At 39.1% G+C, this 15,472-nt stretch overlaps 1 protein-coding gene across 1 annotated transcript; it reads left to right on the top strand.

The window, feature by feature from the left end:
- Positions 1-375: 375 nt before the first annotated feature.
- LOC112232839 (sia-alpha-2,3-Gal-beta-1,4-GlcNAc-R:alpha 2,8-sialyltransferase) lies at positions 376-11,672 on the top strand. The gene is made up of 4 exons (XM_024400091.2): positions 376-963; positions 3,158-3,280; positions 3,476-4,033; positions 10,405-11,672. The coding sequence occupies exons 1-4, from the start codon at positions 800-802 to the stop codon at positions 10,685-10,687; spliced, it is 1,128 nt and encodes a 375-aa protein (XP_024255859.1). The 5' UTR covers positions 376-799; the 3' UTR covers positions 10,688-11,672.
- The last annotated feature ends 3,800 nt before the right edge of the window (positions 11,673-15,472 follow it).

Here is a 15,472-nt window from a genome sequence, read left to right as displayed (position 1 = left end):
GCAATGACATTCTATATGATTCTGTGCTTCCAACTGTGTGGAAACAGTTTGGGGAAGGCCCTTTCCTCTTTCAGCATGACAATGCCCCCATACACAAAGCTTGGTCAATACAGAAATGTTTTGTCGAGATCGGCGTGGAAGAACTTGACTGGCCTGCACAGAGCCCTGACCTCAACCTCATCGAACACCTTTGGGATGAATTGGAACTCTGACTGCAAGCCAGGACTACTTGCGATGCTGATCAGGCTTCCACATTTGCTTAATATTTTGTGCTGCAGTATTTTATACAGTCAGCAAGTAATCTTGGATGGTATGCATACCACTAAGTTAATTGCTCCCATCTGTAAACCCCAGAGAGTTATAATACAGCCATGACACTTTTAGGGTCTTCTTTTCATCTGGGCTCAACAAACACATCGAAATATGTTAAATTATTTCCTGGGGAAAGGGTGCGTAACAGAGCAGTGAGATGTTTGCTGGTTTGATGCGTTGACGTGAATTTCAGATGCATCGCCCTAATGGAATTAATCTGGCTGGAGAGAAATTGCATTTCAGCGCTAAACCAAGGCAGGGATGATGAGAATGCACGAAGACGGATCGCCAAGGGGGCCGACTGCCATTCAATGACTATCCTGCCCTCTCAACCGCAGTGCACATTTGCCGTCCGTTTTACATGAGAAAACATGTTTATTTTTTATCATAATACCAATACGTATAGCCAAAATCAGCATCTCGAATCGAGGTGATGAAGGCTCGCACATTTTAATCGCTTTTCTTCAAGGAATGAAAACGCTCCAAGATGGTCCGCATCTCAAACGCCCTGGGTTTGGTCATATTGATGGTCGCTCTTCTCATTTTATCCTTAATAAGTTATGTGTCCATTAGAAAGGACAGCATCTTATCTTCCACAAAATATGACAACATGGGAGGACCACCACGGATAATGTTCCACGCAGGATTTCGGTGAGTAGGCTAAATCAAGACCTTGAAACTCATCATTTTTTATTTTGACATGACTCAAACCACCTGAAATTGTCAAATAAGATGTGATTTATGTCACCGACAAGGCGCATGCGTGACAATTTTGTTCCTAACAATCTTTATGATTGTTTATGTCCACATTGTTCTGTAGGCTATGGCATAATATGGCTAACTGCATCAGGGCCTTAATAAATAATCAAAATAAATAATATTCTGCTGCACGCTACAGTAGCCTAATCTAATGCAAATCCCTGCATCAATTACATTTCATTTTTTAAATGAAAATTCAACTGTAGAATCATTGAATGTTAAAAAATGCCATATGTGACAACAAATCGTTGCTCGACAAGGAGCCGGATTTCAAACAAGAGAACTGTCCAAGGAGCTGAGTGAACGAATCTTGCCTATTGTGTCAACCCCACGCCATTACGTCATGTAAATGGGCTTTGGTCAGTGCTATCTGGAATCCTTGGGACGTCCATACCTTAAACCCTTAACCCCTACCCGAACCTTAACCCTTAATTTAACCAGTTTAAAGTCAACTTCAATGGGGTAGGGACGTCCCACTGATCCCGGATAGCACGGACTGAATGGGCTTGGACAAATAATCGAAATAAAGAATATTCCTCTGCACGCGGCTGTTGCCTAATCCAATGCAAATCCAGCATCAATTACATATTTTTAAAATGAAAATTCAACGGTGGAATCATTGAATGTCCATAAGTATTCACCCCCCTTTGATTTTTTTTCTTCATATTTCGTTGCCTTACGAAGTGGGATTGAAATGGATAATATTTTAATGGTTTGTAATTGATCTACACAAAAGACTCCATATTGTCCAAGTGAAAATAAAATTATACAAATGTTTCCAAATTAATACAAAATCATTAACTAATATAGACTAATGTTAGTCGTTGCTTAAGTATTCACCCTTTTTTAGGTATGCCTAAATGAGTTCAGGAGTAAAACGTGGCTTAACAAATAAATTACATGGACTCACTCTGTGTGAAATAACAGGCATTGACATGATGTTTGAATGACTACTCTGTCCCCCATACATGCAACCTCTCTAAGGTCCCTCAGTCAGGTATTGCATTTCGAGCACAGATTCAACTACAAAGACCAGGGAGCATGGTCAAGGAGCATGGTCAAGTTAATAATTAAGCTGTGTATTAAACCACTCACATACAACAAACATACATCATCATTCTGAACTGAGCTGCAGGACAGGAAGGAAACTGCTCTGGGATGTCACCATGAAAAACAGCTACAGAGCTACAGACTGAGGGGAGAAAACTGAGGATGGATCAACAACATTGTAGCAACTCCAAAATAATGACCTAAATGAATGAATGATTGAAAATAACAATATACAGTAAATATAACTAATACAAATATTAAAAAAACATACATTCTGTATGCAACAAAGCACTAAAGTTATACTGCAAGAAAACACAGCAAAGGAATAACATTTTTGGCCTAAATGCAAATCGTTATGTTTGGGGCAAATCTACCTCCTTACGTTCATAAAAAGAAACGGGATTGGGCAAAGCACATGCAAAATCCTACTGCAAAACCTGCTTCAGTCTGCTTTACACCAGACACTAGGAGAGGAATTAACCTTTCAGCAGGACATTTGACCAGGCCAAATCTACACTGGAGTTGCTTACTAAGAAGACAGTGACTGTTCCTGAGTGGCCAAGTTACAGGTTTGACTGAAATCTGCTTGAAAATTGCTGTCTAGTCATGACCCCCAACACCTGGAAAGAGCTTGAAGAATGTAAAAAGAATAAGGGGCAAATATTGCACAATCCAGGTGTGCAAAGCTCTTAGAGACCTACCCAATAAGCCTCACAGCTGTAATCACTGCCAAAGGTGTTTCTAACATATATTGGTTCGGTGGGGGGTGAATACTTTTCTAATCAAGGTTTCATTTTTCATAACATTTTCAAATTGAAAACATTTTTATTTTTTTGTCATTTTGATATTACAGTGTATTTTGTGTAGATCGTTCACAAAAAAAATCAAATTAAATCCATTTGAATCCCACTTTGTAACACAATAAAATGTGAATAAATCCAAGGGAGTGAATACTTATGATACTCAATGTAATGCTTACAGTACATGCTGACAATATCAACAGTGTCTTTACTAAGGGAAACTCTCTTCCTCTCAGGTCCCAGTTTGCCCTGAATTTCCTGGACCCATCCTTCATCCCATTAACCCATGCTCTGAATGAGGAGCTGCAAGGGAAACCATCCAAATGGACATTTAATAGGACCGCCTTTTATCAGCAAAGGTATTATGATTATGTGGGATTTCTGTAATAATCTGTAGAAACCTTTATATTGTTTGTAAAGCAGTTTAACAGAATACTGTTTGTGTTTAGTAAAACATTACAGTTTATTTGCCATTTGCAGTTGGCTACATAACTACATTTGGTAGAAACAGCAGCTGTGAGCTGATATTTTAATCTGTTAAAACTACCTTTCAGGAAAGAGATCTTCCATTACATTGATGTGGCCAACAACTTCTCCCTCACCAAGAACGGTGTGCGCGTCGGCCAGCTGATGCACTTCGACTTCTCCAGTCACAAGTATGTCTTCTCCATAAACAACAACCTGAAGTCACTGCTTCCTGATGCTTCGCCAATCCAGAACAAACACTACAACGTGTGTGCCGTGGTGGGTAACAGTGGGATCTTGACAGGCAGTCACTGTGGGCCAGAGATCGACAGCGCCGACTTTATCTTCCGCTGCAACTTCGCCCCTACCGACTCCTACTACAAGGATGTGGGCCGGAAGACCAACCTCACCACTTTTAACCCCAGCATCCTGGAGAGATACTACAACAATCTGCTGACCATCCAGGACCGCAACAACTTCTTTCTCAACCTGAAGAAGCTGGAGGGGGCCATTTTGTGGATCCCTGCGTTTTTCCTCCACACCTCGGCCACTGTCACACGGACCCTGGTGGACTTCTTTGTTGAGCACAAGGGACAGCTGAAGATCAAGCTGGCCTGGCCAGGAAACATCATGCAGGATGTCAACAGGTATGGAGAAGGAAGGGACTGAGTTTTGTGCCAGAGTTCTGGGCATCAGAGCAGTCATGGGTGGTTTTGTTCTCACTTTCAGACACCATTGTTACTTCAAACTGTAACATTTAAAAAAAAATGCTGGATTGCAGGCATTGGGTCACTTAGTTGTGTTCTTTAAAAAGAGCAAGGTTGGGTTGTTGATGCTGGGTTATTGAGATATAACCCAACAGAGGTATGGATTAATAGGGGCGTGGCTTTTAGGTAGGGTTTTTTGGCCACCGGTGATAGTAAATGTCATTCCTGTTCATTTGTTCTGTACCGGATGTTACGGTTAAACACTTTTCAAGCTTTTATGAGGCTTACAGAAGGCTCACAGGAAAACTCCACCCCAAAAACATATTTTGGTATTTGTTTCATTAGTCCATTGTTGATATAGTCCCAAAATGTGTTGTATGTCAGCAATCAAGTTAAGATATATAACTTTCAAAATAAAAAAAATACAGCCGGTATGATGCATTTTGCATCATATGTTGCTACTCCTCTAATAATCCACTTTTATGTTCCCCAGCAAGAAAACCAAATAATGTCACTCAAAGAGAAGGAGTACTAACAAAGAGTCACTGACCACAACCAAAATGAAACAGGTGGGGTTTTAGGAGGGGTTCCGAAAGACACTCATGGGGGTGTCCACTGAAAGTTGACTAGCAGCAACAACTGGGACCTAAAAGACACCCACCATGACCGCCCACTAAATTTGCCCAAGAAGAGGCAAACAAACAAAAACCACACCAAACAGTACGACAGTAAGCAAAACAAAAATGGGAGCAAAACGAAAACTGGGAAGATCAGATTAAGGATTGTTTTAACTCTCTACATCTCTCAAGACAACTGGAGCACTGGGCCAGCCACTCGTAAATATCACCTGGGTCAGCACAGGTGAAACACCTCCCACTAACGAGATGACAATAAGGTGGCACCAATCGGTGCACCCCATGTGCTAGCATGCATCCTCAAAATATAAATGGAAAAACCAAAGCCTGTAACACCTTTCCCCTTAAGACAACAAATATATCCTATATGTTTGTTGGACAAGTTTGCTCTCAACCAACAGAAAATAACTACCATCTCACAACATGATCAACTTAAATGCGTCACCTTCTCCAATATAAACATTGTGTCTACTGGCTGTCAATAATTCAATGCCAGACAGAACAGCCACTTTTTTGGGGTAAATATACAGTGAAACAGAAAGTATTCAGACCCCTTCACTTTTTCCACATTTTGTTAAGTTACTGCCTTATTGTAAAATTTATTAAATTGATTTTTCCCCCATCAATCTACCTACACACAATACCCCAAAATGATAAAGCAAAAACAGGTTTTTAGAAAAAACACGAAAATATCACATTTATATAAGTATTCAGACCCTTTACTCAGTACTTTGTTGAAGCACCTTTAACAGTCAGAGACTTGTCCTGAAGCCACTCCTGCATTGTCTTGGCTGTGTGGGTTAGGGTCGTTGTCCTGTTGGAAGGTGAACCGTTGCCCCAGTCTGAGGTCCTGAGCGCTCAGGAGCAGGTTTTCATCAAGGATCTCTCTGTACTTTGCTCTGTTCACTATTGCCCTCTATCCTGACTAGTCTCCCAGTCCCTGCCTCTAAATAACATCCCCACACTATGATGCTGCCACCACCATGCTTCACCGTAGGGATGGTGTCAGGTTTCTTCCAGATGTGATGCTTGGCATTCAGGCCAAAGAGTTCAATCTTGGTTTCATAATTTTTTTCATGGTCGGAGAGTCCTTTAGGTGCCTTTTGACAAACTCCAAGCGTCATGTGCCTTACTGAGGAGTGGCTTCCAACTGCCACTCTACCATAAAGGCCTGATCGATGGAGTGCTGCAGAGATGGTTGTCCTTCTGGAAGGTTCTCCCATCTCCACAGAGGAACTCTGGATCTCTATCAGAGTGACCTCGGGTTCTTGGTCACCTCCCGACCAAGGCCCTGCTCTCCGATAGCTCAGTTTGCCCAGGCAGCCAGCTCTAGGAAGAGTCTTGGTGGTTCCAAACTTCTTCCATTTTAGAATGATGGAGGCCACTGTGTTCTTGGTACCCTTTCCCAGATCTGTGTATCGACACAATCCTGTCTCAGAGTTCTACTGACAATTCCTTCAACCTCATGGGTTGGTATTTACTGTGCCATGCACTGTCAACAGTGGGACCTTATATAAACAGGTGTGTGCTTTTCCAAATAATGTCCAATCAATTGAATTTAACACAGGTGGACTCCAATTAAGTTGTAGAAACATCTCAAGGATGATCAATGGAAACAGGATGCAATTGAGCTCAATTTCAAGTCTCATAACAAAGGGTCTGAATACTTATGTAAATAAGATATTTCTGTTTCTTATTTTTTATACATTTGCAAACATTTCTAAAGACCTGTTTTTGCTTTGTCATTAAGGGGGATTGTGTGTAGATTGATGAGGGAAAACATTTATTTAATCCATTTTAGAATAAGGCTATAATGTAACAAAATGTGGATTAGGGGTCAAAGGGTCTGAATACTTTCCAAATGCACTGTACTGTATGTACTTAAAAAATATATACAGTACCAGTCAAGATTTTGGACACACCTACTCATTCAAGGGTTTCCTTATTTTTACTATTTTCTACATTGTAGAAAAATAGTGAAGACATCAAAACTATGAAATAACACATAAGGAATCATGTAATAACCTAAAAAGAGTTAAACAAATCAAAATATATTTTAGATGTTAGATTCTTCAAAAAGTAGACACCCTTTACCTTGATGACATTTTTGCACACTCTAGCGTCCCACCACGACAACATCCCGTGAAATTGCAGAGTGCGAAATTCAAAATACAAAAATCGTAATATCAAACATTCATGCAAATACAAGTGTCTTACATCGTTTAAAAGCTTAACTTCTTGTTAATCCAACCGCATTGTCAGATTTCAAAAAGGCTTTATGGTGAAAGCATACCATGCGATTATCTGAGGACAGCGCCCCACACCAAAATACTTTTCCAAACCAGCACAGGCGTCACAAAATTACAAATATCAATAAAATAAATCACTTACCTTTGAAGATCTTCCTCTGTTTTCAATCCCAAGGGTACCAGCTACACAACAAATGGTTGATTTGTTCGATAAAGTCCTTCTTTATATCCCAAAAATGTCAGTTTAGTTGGCGCGCTTGATTCAGTAATCCACTCATTCCACTTGCATACAAACTAATCCAAAAAGTTACCAGTAAAGTTAGTCCAAACAAGTCAAACGATGTTTCTAATTAATCCTCAGGTACTCTAATATCTAAATAAACGATAACATTTAAGACAAATAATAGTATGTCCAATAGGGAAAACTACAACTACTCGTTCGTTTTTCAAAAAACAAGCCTGAAACCCTTTCTAAAGACTGTTGATATCTAGTGGAAGCCATAGGAACTGCAATCTGAGAGGAATTCTTTTGAATATCCCATAGGCTTGCATTGAAATGGCCTGTGACCTCAAAAATAATAATCTGGGTTTCACCTGCTATATCAGTTCTGTTATACTCACAGACATTATTTTAACAGTTTTAGACAGATAATTTTCTATCCAATGCTATCAATTATATGCATATCCTAACTTCTGGGCCTGAGTAACAGGCAGTTTACTTTGGGCACGTCAGTCATCCGGAATTCAGGATACTGCCCCCTAGCCTTAAAAAGTTAATGGGCTGGAGTGCTCACACAACAAGAAACAGATTTTTCTCTCTTTCTCATTCTCACAGGAGTAATTACAAACTGTCGGATACAAAAAAAACAGTTTTCTGCTGATTTTATCTTTGGGCATTGTAGAAAAGGACTGAAACCTTGCGGTAGGAGGTGACTTCTCTGGATTGCTTTTTGCATAGGGATAACAATTGGGTGTTTTATTTGTGAAAGTAGTTTTATGTGTCAACACAAACTCATCTGCCAGAACTGCAGCTTTCTTAAGAGTGAGATCCTTGTGCTCATAAATGTATTGTAGGTAGCAACCCTTTCGTGAAGCCAATTCTTGAATTGCTCGAGAAGTACGAGTTTCTTTAAATCCTCAAGGTCCCTGACATCTTGAGAACCACAACACTGATCAAAAAGACATGCTTGTTCCCTTGCTAACTCAACATGGCTTTGTGATTCTGTCTTTCGTAATTTACGGAACTGTTGTCTGTATGCCTCTGGGACCAACTCGTAAGCCTGAAGGATAGCAGCTTTAAAAGTTTCATAATCTGAACTCTGCCCAAGAGATAAAGCAGAATACACTTTCTGACTTTACCCACAATATCACTTTGGAGGAGCAGTGACTAAATGTCTCTGATCATTTTTAGGGATGTTGCAATCCGCTCAAACAGAGTAAAATATACATCCACCTCCTTTTCATTGAAAGGCGATACAAGTCGGCTGTTCCGACATAGATCAAACTCTGTTGAGTGTGCAGGATAGCCTGATTGGATTCGGAGCACTTCCAGATCCATCTCACTTAATTGAATGGCATTCTTGTTCTAGTCTGGTGTCGTGACTTTACTTTCATTAATCTGATGACTTATTTATCTAATCAACTAACTATGTTTAATTGTTATCATGTAACAATAAACTAATTTGGAATTTGGGGCACCACGAGAGCAGTTGTTTAAAGAGTTACCATCTCCAGAATTAAACACTAAAAGGTCTTTACCGATCACATCCATAAAACAGTCAACCTATTAATCATAACCTCATATAATTTCGTCATTCTGAACAGTCATAACCTCCTGCATCTGCAAGAAACCCAGCCTTTACTTATGATTCATTACTACACAAAGTGGTTTAATTATTTATTTACTAGCTAACTAAATGATAACACAGGATAAACATGCACACATTACAAACAGGTCCCGAGCGTACTGACACAACATATGGTGGCTTGTTTCAAAGGAGATGGAGAGGAAGGGAGAGAGAGAGTCACTTCTCTCACAGTAATCATATACTTTTCACATGAACCGCCGCCCATTTGGAGAAAGAAATCATGAATGTATTTACATGTGAATGCCTTCGTTTGCCATTTATCTCGGTCAGAACCAGGCCTTCTTATTAAGGGTGTTAGGCTTTCTGCGGCACGCTTGTAAGGCTCTGATTGTCCAAAAGATGTTGTTCACTCATCTCTTCTACTGTTGCTCTCCTCTGCCGTCGCCCGGAATCCGGCGACGTGTCGGGTAGTCCTGAACAGAGCTACAGAGCTCACTCTGCTTCCACTTGCTCTGGAAGATAGGCTAGCCAGCCGTGTAGATTGTTCTCATTCGGGGATCAGAGTAGCGTACTACAGTGATTTGAGAAGAGTAGTGGAATGGTCCCACTTAAATGTGCTTTTCTAGATACTTTACTTAGGACAGCAAATCAGCTGTACCAGTGATTGTCCGGGAGGTGAGCTTCTCCCCTCTACTTTGTGCTGATATTCAGAGTTTGAACCACTTTGGACGTGAGCTGCAGCTACACGCCTCTCTGGTCTGAATATTAACTTCTTTCCCAATCCTTTTATGCACTCTGGTCGTAAGGGCCTACAATACTCAAGGGAAAGAAGATCCTGGACAAGCCCCCATTTTGTTATGTTCCCCAGCAAGAAAACCAAATAATGTCACCCAAACAGAAGGGGGAACTATCAAATAGTCACTGACCACAACGAAACAGGTGGGGTTTTAGGAGGGGTTCTGAAAGACCCTCATGGGGGTGTCCACTGAAAGTTGACTAGCAACAACAACTGGGACCTAAAAGACACCCACCATGAGCGTCCACTAAATTTGATTAAGAACAGGTGAACCAAATAAAACCCACACCAAACTTAAAGGTAGGAAGTGGACCAAGAAGAAAACAGGGAGAGCCAACAAAAAGTGTTAATCCTCCACATCTCTCAAGACAACTGGAGCACTGGGCCAGCCACTCTAAAATATCACCTGGACCAGCACAGGTGAATCACCTTCTCACTAACAAGATGACAAACCAGCACAGGTGTAATGCATACTATACTGACTAACAAAATATTAATGGGAAAACTAAAGCCTGTAACAGCCACACCTCCTGAAAATAACCTGGATCAACCCAGCATGAAAGTGAATAAAACCCAACTGATGGTTACATTAACCCATGTTTTAGATAATCCCAACATGTTGGGTTATTCATGCAACCCAACTGTCTGGATCAAAATAAGCCAGAGTGTGTTCTGTCCATTATTTACCCAGCACTGGGTTACAAAAACCCCCAAATTGGGTTGTTTTTAACCCCGCATCTTTTAGAGTGTAGATGTTCTGTCGAACAATTCATTTTCCATAGCTTACACATAATTGTTTTTATTGTTTACTTTTTTCCCACAGATATTGGAAGACCAAGAACCTGTCTCTCAAGCGACTGAGCACTGGTATCCTCATGTACACTCTGGCCTCGGCCATGTGTGAGGAGATCCATCTGTATGGCTTCTGGCCCTTCGGCTGGGATCCCAACACAGGCAAGGAGCTGCCCTACCACTACTACGACAAGAAAGGAACCAAGTTCACCACCAAGTGGCAGGAGACCCACCAGCTGCCCAGTGAGTTTAAGCTGCTCTACAAGATGCATGGAGAAGGTGTGACCAAGCTGAGCCTTTCACACTGTTCTTAGACACTCCATCCTGGGTGACTGGGCTTAAGAGATTCATTTGGTGACTCTCCAATACAGCAGCTGATCTTGCGCTCACGTAATATATTTTGCGACTCAAAGCAGACAATGCATGATTTAGAATTAATACTTTTATATTACGCTTTCACTCTAGAAACACACTATCATATCACCATTGCATCTTGCCTCAGCTTTGTCCAATGTATGTAATTCACACTAACACGTTGGGTTGCGAGGAACATGGCAGAATATTCCAGATGTGGATTACTGGGTGATGATGACGTAACAATGTATGTTATGCTGAATATGTCACACTATCATCATACAATATTTCACATCACTTTATTTGCATTGCTATCATATTTGTGTAGATAAATTGATCAATAAAACACACATAACCTATTTCAACAAGAAAACACAACGGAATACATTTAGTGCAAAATCATCACTATTTCCAAACAGTGTTTTTTATAGTGTAGGGGTTTCGGGTGGGGGGCATACTGTAATTGTTATTTGGCTGTAGCCTTACTTCAAAGGGATTTGATTGTTCTTCTGCTTAGTCTCAGGGATGGAGTTGAGATCAGTGTTTTTTTTCCTAATCAGATTCAAATGCCTCCACTGAGGTGCAAACAGACACACTGTCTATTTTCCAACCCTTTTGAGCATACAGTGAACCGCCACAGGTGCCAGTAGATAGACAATGGGCCCAGCCAGCACACTGCACTGTTTTCAGATTTGTTTACAAGGCCTCTTTATGTATGTAAATTGCTGCCCTATATAGATAAAGATACTGCAGTGATAGCCCTAGTCCCACTATTTTATTGGGATTCTGGTGATAGCTCTGGTAATATTTCAGTTTGAGGATGAATAATCTGCATTCCAACACCAAGCCATAGACTGAATTTAATTACAGTAAACTTTAAAGTACATGTATATTGTTGTTATCATCATCATTAAGATTAAGAATTAAAGATGCACTATGCAGAAATGGCTCTGTCATTTCCTGGTTCAAAAGATTTGAATAGTTTGCCTAATTTCAGTTCATGTGATAACAAGCAAGTATAGTGTAGATAATTATTGTACCATCCACACCTCAGTGAAATATATTTTTCATAACCAAACATGTCGTATTTTCAGCTGTTTGAAGCTGGTGTAAAAAAAACGAAAGTAATAGAGGCAAAAACAAAACTTAAGAACGGGAAGCATAGAAATAACGCACCTAGAACAGATCTACAGCTTCTTAGACTTGCTTTTCAATGTGAATTTGGTCGGGTCCCCAAAAAGTTACATATTGCAGCTTTTATTTTTAAAGTGCCTGTGTTCTGTTTAAATTTCAAATGACTTCAAATCTTATATTTTCAAAATATGATAGAACATCATAGTGATAAAAGTTAAAGGGATTTCACACTGGGATGCATACAGTAATATATATTTTATGTATTGAACCACCTCAAATGAACACTACTTCCTATCTTTAGTCAATAACACATCACTATTGTTATGATGTAGCAACACAGGGAAACATTTTGCATTCTACCACATAGACATTACTTTGACTTTTTAACCAGATATTAATGTTTTGATGAATAATTATAGCATCTTGTACAAAGAGCATGATACACTATTGAATGACATTGCATGTAAGAGACTAGCAGATGTTCAAGGCTAGTTTTATACAACATTTTTGAAGGAGATTTTGTTTCGAGGGGATACGGGTGGTTTTTGTTATTATTTGTATTTGCGCTGATATTTTAATTGAAATATCATCAGAAACTTTATATGAAAGTTCTTTTAAAGCATAAATTCCTATCAAACCACTGGGACCAAAATGATTAGTTTTCCCTTTCTGACAATGAAAGAACTAATGTAACTTTATTTTTTATATCTCTAGATTATTTTTACTTTTCTCAGCAAAATGTTATATGAAAAATATCAAGTCAAGCTCCACTATGTTAGAGGATTGGGTATGGATTGGACATTTTTAGTACTTAATCATTGATGTCAGTACAACGACTTTGCTCAAATGGTACAACATGATATCCACATGACTCACAGCACATGCACTCATTGGGAAGGTGGTGACCCTGCTTATGAGTTCAGATTTACTATGCTCATGAACCAGATCATTGGTTCTTCTCAAGTTCTTCAGTCTTAAATGGATGGTGTATGCCCACAGAAGTATTTTAGAACATACCAATTTGTTTTCCCATCATAGGACTGTCTGTCATCATTATTATAATACAAATATATGATACAAATGTGCCATTAGTTTGCTAGGTAGTACTTTACTCTTAGTCAATACCCTGATTATGTAGATTAGATTTGAAATGTAATTAGATCTTTCCCTCTTAGAATGTTTCATATAACTAAATATACCAACGAATGCCCATTAAAACTAGACATGTTAATTTATCTGAATGTAACATGATTTGAAATGTTGGCTTAAGTATGGCAATGATGTACAACAATATCTTTCATTCGATGGAGGTTTTTTATTTGATGATGTGTCGACAAATGATTTCCTGAGATAGAAAACACTTGGATAGTTGTGTGGTATATTTGTCTTTTCAGTCTCATCTAATAGGTTCTGTTGGTGATTTATACTATTTGTGCCGCCATGAATGTCTTCCTTTGACTGCTTCCATGTACTGATCATCACCAAAGAAGACTATTGTATTGCTCACATGAAGGAAGGGAATTTATTCTCCCCACATTTCCTTAGAGAAAAATGTCCAATGTGTGTGTTAGTGTGTGCCAACACTTTTGTTTTCAAAAGGAATGGTACCAACAGAACCCAGTGGCATAGCGCAGTTTTGCAGTCCCCCCACAAGGTCTAAGTTTTATAGCTAATTTCATGCTATTTTACAAATTTTTCCATGAGGCTGTGTGAAAATGTTGCTATTTTAGAGCTCAGGGATTCTTGAAAGATGGGACAATCTCAACTTTTTCCCACAATTATTTGTCTTTAATATTAATAACATTTGAAATATACATTTTGATAGACCAAAGTAGCAGCTAGCGTACCATATAAAGGAAATAGTTTTTTTCTCCATAAAATACAACTAGCTGGATTTAACTCCATCTGACACCACAAAAGGGCATTTAATTTGTACAATTATTGCCCAACAAGTGTTTAACCCTACAGTTTTTTTTTTTTTTTTTGCAAGGGCTGTGTCTCAATCCACCACATCGGAGATGTCGCCGTGTTTGAGCTGTGTTTGTCAGTCCATGAGATATCCTGATAATTGATATTCTCAGAAAAACCTCTGTAACGTTCGAAAGGATTGGCTATTATTATGACCCCTCTATGGAAAGATGAGTCACAAACACAATGGTGTTCTCTGTTTTGTTCTAACCCCGACAAGTATCACAGGACTTGTCTGAAATCGGTACAGCCGATCTGCCAACTTCTGTCTGTAGCAGTTTGGGCTACACACTAATATGACCCCTCTGTGGAAAGGTGAATATCTCACAAACACATACATGTTGGTTGGTTTGCTCTAGGCTGCCCACAAGCCTCACAAGACTAGTCTGAAAGTAGCAGGTACCAGTTATTTTTTTAATGGAAGAACTGAATATATGGAGATAGTTTAGTGGCTAAAATAAGGGGTTAAATAAAAATAGTTTCCTGATCTTTCTTATATCTATCTCTCAGATATAGGAGAGACACTTCAGAACAATCTTCCTTTTATTTATTTTTTACTGTTTATCCATGTTTCATCATATATATATATCATATATACACACACACACACACAGTAGGTGGTCAAGAGTTTTAGAACACCTACTCATTCAAGGGTTTTTATTTTTACTGTTTTCTACATTGTAGAATAATAGTGAAGACATCAAAACTATGAAATAACACATATGGAATCATGTAATAACCATAAGTGTTAAATAAATCAAAATCTGTTATATTTGTAGTACATACTGTAGTACGCTACTTATATACTTCAAATAGCCACCCTTTGCCTTGATGACAGCTTAGCACACTCGTGCCTTAAGGGGTCCTAAAATTCAAAATCAAATAGTTAAATTATCCTTGGTATGACCATCTTAAAACAAGGGGTCTTTATTGTATAGCTGACCCTGCTCATTCCTAATTAATTCTGGATTTTAGACAAATCTGACAAAGTTGACCAAATCTCCAGACACAAGTTGAGATACATTTTAAAGTCACAGAGGGCTATTGAAAGAAACATATGTTTTTAATTAATATCCATGATTTTTTAAGCACTTTTTGGGAGAGTTTGAAATTGTGATCCTTTGCTCCGGGACAAAGGCATTTCCAGGCATAGAGCCGACATGGAAACAAATAATATTGAAAGTATATTGAATATTACCCCACAAAAAGGTTTTCCTTACATAATTTCGCTAAATATACATTTTAGATCAAAGAATGCAACAAAATCACTTTTTCAACTATAAAAAAATAAAACTTTTCCGACTGGACAAGGATTGCCCCGACTTCCAAGAATCCATGACCCAATTTCCTGCTATTTGACACATTCTGCCATGAGGCTGAGAGAAAATTTAGCAGTACTAATTTAATGTAACAAAAAAATTATGAATGGCTTATGTTTTCAGTACCATCTGCGTGGCCCGACCAACCTCTGAGAGTTTGGGGCCCCCCAAAGCTCAGGGGTGTGTGTGGCATTTTTTTTGTTGCTATGCCAGTGATGGAACCCCGGAATTCCTATAGGATTGCAAATCACCCAAAGTTTGCACTTGTATGTATTTCTTTGATAAAGACAAAGCAACCAGACATTTTCCTGTCAAAAGGCAATC

The sequence above is a fragment of the Oncorhynchus tshawytscha genome, linkage group LG04, assembly GCF_018296145.1.
Source record: "Oncorhynchus tshawytscha isolate Ot180627B linkage group LG04, Otsh_v2.0, whole genome shotgun sequence".
NCBI lineage: Eukaryota > Metazoa > Chordata > Actinopteri > Salmoniformes > Salmonidae > Oncorhynchus > Oncorhynchus tshawytscha.
This window is presented reverse-complemented; position numbering and strand designations above follow the sequence as displayed.

Bases quoted from the DNA above. Each gene is read 5' to 3' on its own strand.
- LOC112232839 (XM_024400091.2), top strand. From the start codon at position 800: ATGGTCCGCATCTCAAACGCCCTGGGTTTGGTCATATTGATGGTCGCT. The intron at 3,281-3,475 runs GTATTATGATTA...ACTACCTTTCAG, and splicing joins ACCGCCTTTTATCAGCAAAG to GAAAGAGATCTTCCATTACA. The intron at 4,034-10,404 runs GTATGGAGAAGG...TTTTTCCCACAG, and splicing joins ATCATGCAGGATGTCAACAG to ATATTGGAAGACCAAGAACC.